The sequence below is a fragment of the Mobula birostris genome, chromosome 29, assembly GCF_030028105.1.
Source record: "Mobula birostris isolate sMobBir1 chromosome 29, sMobBir1.hap1, whole genome shotgun sequence".
In the NCBI taxonomy this organism is placed as follows: Eukaryota; Metazoa; Chordata; class Chondrichthyes; order Myliobatiformes; family Myliobatidae; genus Mobula; species Mobula birostris.
Window position 1 is genome coordinate 25,841,637 of NC_092398.1, and position 10,248 is coordinate 25,851,884.

The following is a 10,248-nucleotide window of genomic DNA, read 5'->3' on the forward strand; positions in this document are numbered from 1 at the left end:
CCCGGCCGCAGTACGGACTCCTCCCTGCGCAGAGGGGAAAACAGCCCTCAAATGGGGAAATGAGAAAAAAACGAAAACTGTGACCATTCGGCATGTGAACAGGAAAGTGGTTGCGTGAGGTGGAGCTGATCAGAAAACCAAAGGGTGTGGGGCCTTCAGAAATGAGAACTGACTTCCCGCTGCGGTGGAGATGCTTCGCCCTGAGCTCTGTGAGAGAGACAAAGAGTGTGCAGTCACAGAGAGGGGCGGGGGGGGGGGTGGAGAGAGAGAGAGAGACAGACATACCAATGGAGAGAGAGAAAAGAGAGACTGATACAGAGGGAGATAGACTGAGTGGGACAGAACAGGATAGAGATATAGAGATGCAAACACAAGGAATTCTGCAGATGCTGGAAATTCAAGCAACACACATCAAAGTTGCTGGTGAAAGCAGCAGGCCAGGCAGCATCTCTAGGAAGAAGTACAGTCGACGTTTCAGGCCGAAACCCTTCGTCAGGACTAACTGAAAGAAGAGCTAGTAAGAGATTTGAAAGTGGGAGGGGGAGGGGGAGATCTAAAATGATAGGAGAAGACAGGAGGGGGAGGGATGGAGCCAAGAGCTGGACAGGTGATAGGCAAAAGGGATATGAGAGGATCATGAGACAGGAGGCCCAGGGAGAAAGAAAAGGGGGAGGGGAGGGAAAAGCCCAGAGAATGGGCAAGGGGTATAGTGAGAGGGACAGAGGGAGAAAAAGAATGTGTGTATATAAATAAATAACAGATGGGGTACGAGGGAGAGGTGGGGCATTAGCGGAAGTTTGAGAAGTCAATGTTCATGCCATCAGGTTGGAGGCTACCCAGACGGAATATAAGGTGTTGTTCCTCCAACCTGAGTGTGGCTTCATCTTTACAGTAGAGGAGGCCGTGGATAGACATATCAGAATGGGGATGGGACGTGGAATTAAAATGTGTGGCCACTGGAAGATCCTGCTTTCTCTGGCGGACAGAGAATAGAGATATAGAGATAACAAGATTGGGAAAGCATCTCCGGATTTAACAGATAAATCCCTCGTAACTCATCGAGGAGGGGAGAGGACCCCGGTCAGATGAATCCCAAAATAATCTCCCCAGGGTGAGCACTATGCACCTCGCGCCCTCATTCGAGGGGAGAGGACCCTCGGGCTTTCAAAGCCAGTAGCCACAGTCCGATCAGCCCGATCTAATGGGTGTGGAAAGTGCAAATTCTGCCCGATCATTTCTAAACATTGCTTGGGTGTTGGTGTTAACTCAATAAAGGAGAGCCTGGGTGCATTTGAAAGCAAACTATCCCACAGAACATGGTTTAGTAGCAGAGAAATGTAATGGATTCTGTGTACATCCATTTCTTAAATGTTGAAAGATTGATTACACTGGACAACAAATTTTTTCAAAAGTGTTGCTTCCTCAGAATTTTAAAAAATTTATGATAGGCGGCTTGAAGCTGAACACAAAATGCAATTTCAGACTACTTGTATCATGTATGAATTTGCAGAAATGAGAAATTAACTTTTATTGAAAAGATGTGTTAAATTGCATAACAGTGCAGATGCTTTGTAATAGTTCAACTAAGCTAAAATATTCTGTTGGTGATTTGCATTTCTCCCCTGTGCCAGAGGATTCTCACTTAAGTGTCCAACAATAATCAGCCAGCATTGATGGATTCCAGTTTTACAATGCCCTGGTGAAACCTTTCACCGTGCTCGTCACTGACAGTGCCAAGACTGGCAGGGAAGAAGTCTAAATGGGAATGCGGAAAATGACATGTTGCACTTCATGGTTTCGTGTGCTTGAAGCATGTTGTCAGCCAGTTGCAGGTAGTCTGGCGCTCTGTAGATGCACCTGTCTGACCTGTGGACCAACAAAACTGCCTTCTTGTTGGGGGATGTCCAGAACGAGGGGTCACAGTTTGAGGATAAAGGGGAAGCCTTTTAGAACCGAGATGAGGAAACACTTCTTCACACAGAGAGTGGTGAATCTGTGGAATTCTCTGCCACAGGAAACAGTTGAGGCCAGTTCATTGGCTATATTGAAGAGGGAGTTAGATATGGCCCTTGTGGCTAAAGGGATCAGGGGGTATGAGGGAAGGCTGGGGCGGGGTTCTGAGTTGGATGATCAGCCATGATCATACTAAATGGCAGTGCAGGCTCGAAGGGCCGAATGGCCTACTCCTGCACCTGTTTTCTATGTTTCCATGTTTCCTCAATCTTGGCATCAGTCATTCTGACTTGAATAATGAATTGAAAATTCAAATGAAGAAAAATTGAAAATGATGTGTGATAGGGAAATTTCACAGTGATTCTCATGATCAGCAGCCTGGAGTCCATAAGATTCATCCAGGAAGCAATAACTTTGTTGTCCAGTGTTCGAGGAAAGAAGTGAATTCTGAGCAGTGTGGACAGAGGAACAGATGGCTCTTGGGGTCTACACCCATGGACCTTGCTCAGTCAGCGTGTCAAAGGTCACAGGAGAAGCGGGTTGAGAGGAACGACAAAAAGACGGATTAGTGAGTTTGCAGGTGCCACAGGGTTGGTTGGTGTTGTGGATAGTGTCGATGGCTGTCATGGGTATTGACGGTGCAGAGCTGGCCAGATGGAGTTCAACCTGGAAAAGTGTGAAGTGACTCACTTCGGAAGGTTGGACTTGAAGGAGTGCAGGGTTAACGGCAGGATTCTTAGCAGTGTGGAGGGACAGAGGGACCCTGGGGTTATCCAGGTTCATAGATCCCTCGAAGTTGCCGTGCGAGTTGAGCAGCCGAACCGCGTTGGCCTCCATTCGTCAGAGAATTGAGTTCAGGAGCTGCAAGGCAATCTTGCAGCTCGACACAGTTGCCAGACCACAAGTGAGAGAGAAACTGGCAGAGGGAAGTGGCTCTCTCACAACTCTCTTCAGATGTACCGTGGAGAGCACTCGAGCTGGTTGCGTGCGGGAGGATCGGAAAAAAAAAAGCTGCAGAGGGTTTGTAAGTTCAGTTGGCCTCATCACAGGGAATCCCCATCACCGTCTTCTCACGGCTCCCATCAGGGAGGAGGTACAGGAGTCTGAAGACACACACTCAACGTTTCAGGAACAGCTTCTTCCCCTCCGCCATCAGATTTCTGAATGGACACTGAACCCCGTGAACACTACCTCACTACGTTTTTCTTACTTGCTCATTTTTTGCACGTACACATCTTATTGTAATTTATACTTTTTAAAAATTCTGTTCTGCTGCCACAAAACGACATTACGCCGGTGATATTAAACGTGATTCTGAATCTCTCCACAGTCCAGTGTTGAATGAGTGGTCCTGTGACCCCTCTCTGTGAGTCTCCCACTGGTGAGAACAGCCCTAACACGTGCCCTTTGGAGATCCCTCGGGCCCTCTGAACAAGGCCACACCTCATTCTTCTGAACTTCCAGCTGAGCCGACAGGAATGTAGATTCAGGATGTCACCTAAAACTTTGACCAACTTCAAAACGTGCACAGTGGAGAGTATCCTGACTTTTTCATATCACAGCCTGGTATGGAAACGCCAATGCCCAGGAATGGAAAAGTCTACAGAAGTAGTGGACACAGCCCAGTCTGTCACAGGCAAACCCTCCCCGCCATTGAGCACATCTGCAAGGAGCTCACCACAAGAAAGCAGCATCCATCGTCAAGGACCCCCACCACCCAGACCATGCTCTCTTCTCACTGCTGCCATTGGGAAGGAGGTACAGGAGCCTCAGGTCCCACACCACCAGGTTCAGGAACAGTTATTACCCCTCAACCATCAGGCTCCTGAACCAGCGTGGATCACTTCACTCACCCCAACTCTGAACCGATTCCACAACCTGTGGACCGACTTACAAGGACCTGTATCAACTGTGATTCGCAGTATCATTTGCACAATCTGCCTTCTTTTTCACACTGGAGTTTATCAGTCTTTGTGTGTAGTTTTTCACTGATTCTATTGTGTTTCTTTGTTCTACTGTGAACGCCTGAAAGAAAATGAATCTCAGGGTTGTTTATGGTGATATATACGTACTTTGATAATAAATTAAATTTGAAAGAGTTTGGACAGTTCAAAATTCCTTTTCTCTCTCTCCCTCTCTCATTAGCATGTGTTAACCCTTTCCCTCCCTCTTGCCTGTGTTACACCTTTCCCCTCTGCTGCCTGTGTTAACCCTCTCCCTCCTCTCCCTCTCTCGACTGTTAACGCTCTCCATCTCTCACCTATGTTAACCCTTTCCCTTTTGCCTACGTTAACCCTCTCCCTCTTGCCTATTAACCCTCTCCCTCTCTCACCTACACGCGCACACGCACACACACACACACACACACACACACACACAGTGGCCGTGGGGATCGAACACGCATACACAGGGACAGCCAGACGCGATGATTATTATACAATAGAGTTTTAATTGGTCGTTTTTGGTTGCGATGTGCGCTATAAGAAAAAGAGACACAACCCAGCCCGTGACAGGCTACAGAGCAAAAGCACCGGTCAGAAATCCTGACTGTGAGTGACTCCCCTCCGGTGAAGAGAGACCGACGAGTGAGTCCCGCTTAATCGGGGTAGGGGTGTGGTGGGAGAGCTCCCCCTCCACTCTCTCAGCAGAGACAAAACCCAGAACACGGAAAGGGCAGGCGGATGCTGGAGAGCTATTCCCCCCACCCCGCAGTCCCATACACCCCGCCAGCTCTCTCCACCCCGAACTAAACCACAAGCGTTTTAATCGTCAGAAGCAGGAGTCAGGAACAGAGTGCAAAGCTGGTAGGAGGGTGGGTTGGATCAGGGGACGGTGACTTGGAAGGGGCTGCCGGGGATGTGATCGTCTCCCCACTTCACCACGAGGGTGTAGTTGCCTTTCTCCTTGAGGATGTAGGACACGCTGTAGAGTTTGCCCCCCAGGTGTTTCACCAGAACCTCCTCACAGGGCACTTTGGGGCCGTGGACGCCAACAAGTAGCATGTTCGAACCTGGAGACAGAGAGAGAAACGTTCATTGTCACAGGGAGAGAGGGGGAGGGAGGGAGAGAGGGGGAGGGAGAGAGGGAGGGAAAGGGGAGAGAGGGGGAGAGGGGGAGAGGGGGAGAGGGGGAGAGGGGGGGAGAGGGGGAGAGGGGGGGAGAGGGGGGGAAAGGGGGAGAGGGGGAGAGGGGGAGAGGGGGGGAGGGGGGGGAGGGGGAGAAGGGGAGAGAGGGGAGAGAGGGGGAGAGAGGGGGAGAGAGGGGGAGAGAGGGGGAGAGAGGGGGAGAGAGGGGGAGGTGGAGGTGGAGGGAGGGGAGGGAGGGGAGGGAGGGGAGGGAGGGGAGGGAGGGGAGGGAGGAGAGAGAGAGACAAAGAGAGAGGGTCAGATGGAGAGCGAGACAGAGAGGCAGAGAAAAAGAGACAGAAAGACAGCAGAGACAGACAGAGAGAAACAGAGAGTCAGACAGACAGAGAGAGAAATAGTCAGATAGAGAGACAGACAAAGTTAGAGAGAGGCACGGAGAGACAGAGATAGAGAGAAACGGAGTCAGGTAGAGACAGAGAGATGGGAGAGAGGAGAGAGGGTGAGTAACAGGCAGAGAGACATGGGGGGGGGAGAGTCACACAGAGACAGAGAGATGGAGAGGGAGAGAGGAGAGAGACATTGAGGGAGTGACATAGGGAGACAGTTCACTACTTCATTATAATAACATCCAGCAAAACAGACCCAGGCCATTCAGCCCATCGAGTCCATGCTGACCACAGTGCCCACCCAGTTGGCCCCAATTTCCTGCGTTCTACACATCTCCCTCTAAACTCAGCCCCTCCCTTTACAACACCTTACTATTGCAGCCCGCCACAACGGCTTGCCCAGCACCTAGTTACAAGTTCTGACTACTCCCTGTCTGAAAAGGTTAAGCCAGAAGGCACAGCAGCAGAATTAGGCGGAATAAACTTTCCCCTCTCTCCTGAGGTCGTAGGTTTGGACCCCAATGTCGCCCGACAGATGGGTGGGGATCTGTGCCCGCGCCCCCGTCCACACCCACCTGCTTTGCTGCAGTCCACAGTGAAGGAGTTCTTCTGCCCGACGAATGCCTTGTTGAGGCCGAGGCCCTTGGCTGCCACCTTGCTGGCGTCGGAGGGGGGTTTGGGGCTGGCGCTGCGGGGGGCGGCCGCCAGGGTCCTGCTGCCCGCGTCTACCAGGACCGAGGATGTCTCGTGGAGGCTGTGGCTGGTTACGAGGTGCTGGCCTGCAGAAACAAGGCGGGGTGGGGGGAGAGGAGGAGGAGGTGTGAAGAGGTCACGAGGCGGCAGGGGGTGCAAGGATGGGGATCTCTGACACCAGATGCAGACCCACCCATACCCCATCCCATCCACCTTCCCTCCTCTCCCCACCTTCCAGTCTACTGTCACCCCTCTCCCTTCCCTTCGACTCATCCTCCATCCCCTCCACCTCCTGCTTCCACCCCCAGCACATCTGCGATATCCAACCATTCCTGCCCCTCCCAATATTACCCTCCCCTCCCCTCAAACCAAGGCCAGGAAGATTCCCCCTCCCTCCACAAGGAGGGTCGCCAAACACCCCACCCACACGAGCTGGCCGCCCCCTCCCCAAACCCCAGAGCATTGGGACTCTGTGAGCCGCTGCCCCAGAGGGGGTGGGCTATCTGGAGGCAGGGATTCTGTCGCTGTCTGGGGACCACAGCTGAGGAATGGGAGGGTGGCAACCAGCAGGGAGTCGATGGGCCGAAGGGCCTGTTGTCAGTGCCATGAGACGAGGCAGAGGGCGTTTAGCAGGTCACCCTGCGTCAGGGCGGCAGGCGACCTTTAGGGTGAGGTACGGGGGGAGGGGGCCGTGGTTGTGGGTCTCTGTGAGTATTGGGATCGCCTCGCCGTCCCAGGACGCGATTCCCTCGGGTCCCAGGCAGGGAGGAGGGTGGGGAGTGTGGGGAGGGTCTCCCTCTCCCAGGATGGGCCCAGGGACCAGACGTACTGAAGCGTAAACGGACAGACTCCGCCAGAGACGGTGGTGAGCATGGCCGACTGGGCAGGCGGGTGAGCAACCCCATCCCGTAAAAAACCAGAACTACAGAAATGCCAACAGACGCTCTGAAGACTCCCCCCACCCCGGGAGGTCCGACACCGGGGACAATGAAGAACTGGCACAGGGTGCCTTTGCCCCCTGAGGGGTGATGGGCTTGGCTGAGCAAATCAGCAGCTCTCCATCTCGATGTGAGATCTCCCCCTCAAAGGGGCATCAGCAGTGGTGGGGGGGGAGAAGAGAGACCATGCCAGAACGATCAGAATTAGGCCATTCGGCCCATTGTGTCTGCTGCACCATTTCATCATGGCTAATTTATCACCCTTCTTAACCTCACTGGGAGGAGATGAAGAGAGAGCGAGAAAGAGAGTGCAGAGTGGCGGGGGGAGAAGGAGAGAAACTGAGTCAGACAGAGAGAGAGAGAGAGAGAGAGAGATAGAGGAGAGAGGAAGGGGAGGAGAGAGGGGGAAGGAGAGAAGGAAGGAGAAAGAGATGGGGAGGGGGAGAGGGGGGCAGAGAGAGGGGGAGAGGGGGAGAGGGGGAGAGGGAGAGGGGAGGGGGGGTGAGAGAGGGGGAGGGGGGTGAGAAGGGGAGAGAAGGGGGAGAGCGAGAGGGGGTGAAGAGAGAGGGGGTGAAGAGAGAGGGGGTGAAGAGAGAGGGGGTGGACAGAGAGGGGGTGGACAGAGAGGGGGTGACAGAGAGGGGGTGGACAGAGAGGGGGTGGACAGAGAGGGGGTGGACAGAGAGGAGAGAGAGGGGAGAGATGAGATAGAGTGCACGAGGAGAGAGCAGAGAGGGAGCACGTGAGGGGAGAGAGGGTGGGGGAATGGGAGGAAGATGAAGAGGAAGAGCGTGTTTTGTCAAGCGATAGGTGAGTAGGGGCATAAGATAAGGTTATAGGTCAGCAGGTTTCAATCACATCTTGTTGGAATGGAGAGAAATCGAGGGGCGGAAGTAAACTCCTCGCTTTCTGCCATTCTCCACCCTTTAACGTACCGGCATTGGAGACGGTCCAGAGGAGGCTCATGAGAATGATGCTGGGAATGAAAGAGTTAACCAGTGAGGAGCGTTTGATGGCTCTGGGCCTGTACTCACTGGAGATTCGAAGGATGGGGGGGATCTCATTGAAACCTTTCACATGTCAAAAGGCCTAGATTTGGAGAGGGTGTTTCCTATCGTGGAGAGTCTAGCACCAGAGGCACAGCCTCAGAGTAGAGGAATATCCCGTTTACAGCAGAGACGAGGTGGAATTTCTTCAGCCAGAAAGTGATGAATCTGTGAATTCATTGCCCAGGCTGTGGAGGTCAGGTCACTGGGTGCATTTAAAGCAGAGTTTGATAGATTCTTGATTAGACAGGGCGTTAAGGCAAGAGAATGCGTTGAGAGGGCTAATAAATCAGCCGTAATGAAACAGCAGGAAGAATCGATGGGCTGAATGGCCTATTTCATCCCTGATGTTGCGTGGTGTTGAATGTCCCCGACGCGGTTCTGTGATCTGACCTGCCACTCCCAGTCAGGGTCGCCGTGATTCCCTCCCCACCCCGAGAGGCCGCCTGCCCCTTCCCTCTGGGGACCAGGGATTGGAGTGGCTGTGCAACCCCCCCCACCCGCCACTCACCGGTGATCTTGGCCTTGAAGGGGCTGCCCACAATGTGGTAGGGGCCACCGTACTTGATGGAGATGAGATAGTGGCCGGGCGCCAGAGGGGTGTAGGTTACCAGGTAGCCTTCGGCACACTCCCGGCAGTCCATCTTCACCTTGGACGGCCCGTCGATGCTGACGGAGAGGGCCCCCGGCCCGGCCTTGGAGGTGTTGACGATGAACTCGGTGGGTACGCCTGCAGAGAGGGTTGTGTTTACTCAGACACAGCACGGAACGGGCCCCACCGGCCCCAACCCACCGAGTTAACCGGACAGTCCGCGGTGACCAGTTTACCCAATAACCAGTACGTCCCTGGAGCGTGGCAGAAGGCCACGCCGTCACGGCGTGGGGGGTGGGGGGGAGGAGGGTGAGAATGTACCGTCTTTCTTACAGGCGACTCCGGAATTGACCTCTGAACTCCAAGGACCCGAGATGTAACGGCATCGAGAGGAGAATCAGACCATTTGGCCCATCCACTGCTCTGCCATCCCATCGTGGCTGATTTGGCAGAACACAGAACATTCCAGCACAGTACAGGCCTTTCGGCCCACAATGTTGTTCTAACCTTTTAACCTTCTCTCAGGCCAATCTCACCCTTCCCTCTAACATAACCCTCCATTTTCCTATCATCCATCTGCCTATCTAAAGAGTCTCTTAAATGTCCCTAATATATCAGCCTCTACCACCTCCCCTGGGAGAAAATTCCATGTACCCACCACCCTCTGCGTAAAAAACTCACCTCTGACGTCCCTTCCTATACTTTCCTCCGATCACCTTAAAGTTATGGCCCCTCGTGTTAGGAATTTCCACCCTGGGGAGAAAGCCTCTGTCTGTCCACTCCATCTGTGCCTCTATCACCTTGTACACCTCAATCAAGTCAGCCCTCATCCTCCTCCATTCCAAAGAGGAAAGTCCCTTCGCCCTGGCTCAACCTTTCCCCACAGGACATGCTCTCTGATCCTGGTGAATCTCCTGTGCAGTGGGGTTGAGAGAGGACGGAGGGTTTGTCGGGCACTCACCAGTGACGCCTCCCTCCAGTCGGGTCCTGACGCCGACACCATTCCCGGATCGCCAGCCTGGCCGGGCTCGCCCACGCGGATCTTGAAGGGACTTCCGGGGATGTGCGAGCCGTTGAACTTCACGTCGATCAGGTAGATGCCATTCTCCCGGGGGATGAATCGGACCGCGTACTTATCTGCAAGGGAACGGGGTTAAACCAAGTGCCGGGGGCTCCCCCACTCCACCCAGGGCCGGGAGGGAAAGGACCAGCCCGTGAGTACAGGAGAGAGAGAGAGGGAGAGAGGAGTGTCAATTCCCAGCCGTATCCTGGGAGAGCATTTAATGGGAGCTTCACTGTGTCTGACCGGGAGTGTGTGATGGGACGGTGTGGAGGGAGTTTCACTCTGTGTCTGACCCCGGGAGTGTGTGATGGGACGGTGTGGAGGGAGTTTCACTCTGTTTCTGACCCCTGGAGTGTGTGATGGGACGGTGTGGAGGGAGTTTCACTCTGTGTCTGACCCCGGGAGTGTGTGATGGGACGGTGCGGAGGGAGATTCACTCTGTGTGTCTGACCCCGGGAGTGTGTGATGGGACGATGTGGAGGGAGATTCAC

General features: G+C 53.7%; 1 protein-coding gene across 1 annotated transcript; it reads right to left on the reverse strand.

Moving 5' to 3' along the window:
* Positions 1–4,382: 4,382 nt before the first annotated feature.
* Positions 4,383–9,838, reverse strand: LOC140190170 (filamin-B-like; the record flags this gene model as incomplete). The annotated part of the gene is given in 5 exon segments (XM_072246681.1): positions 4,383–4,963; positions 6,001–6,204; positions 8,614–8,832; positions 9,656–9,676; positions 9,679–9,838. Coding segments are annotated over 5 exon segments (792 nt in total), but the record flags the coding sequence as incomplete, so codon positions are not given.
* Between the last annotated feature and the right edge of the window lie 410 nt (positions 9,839–10,248).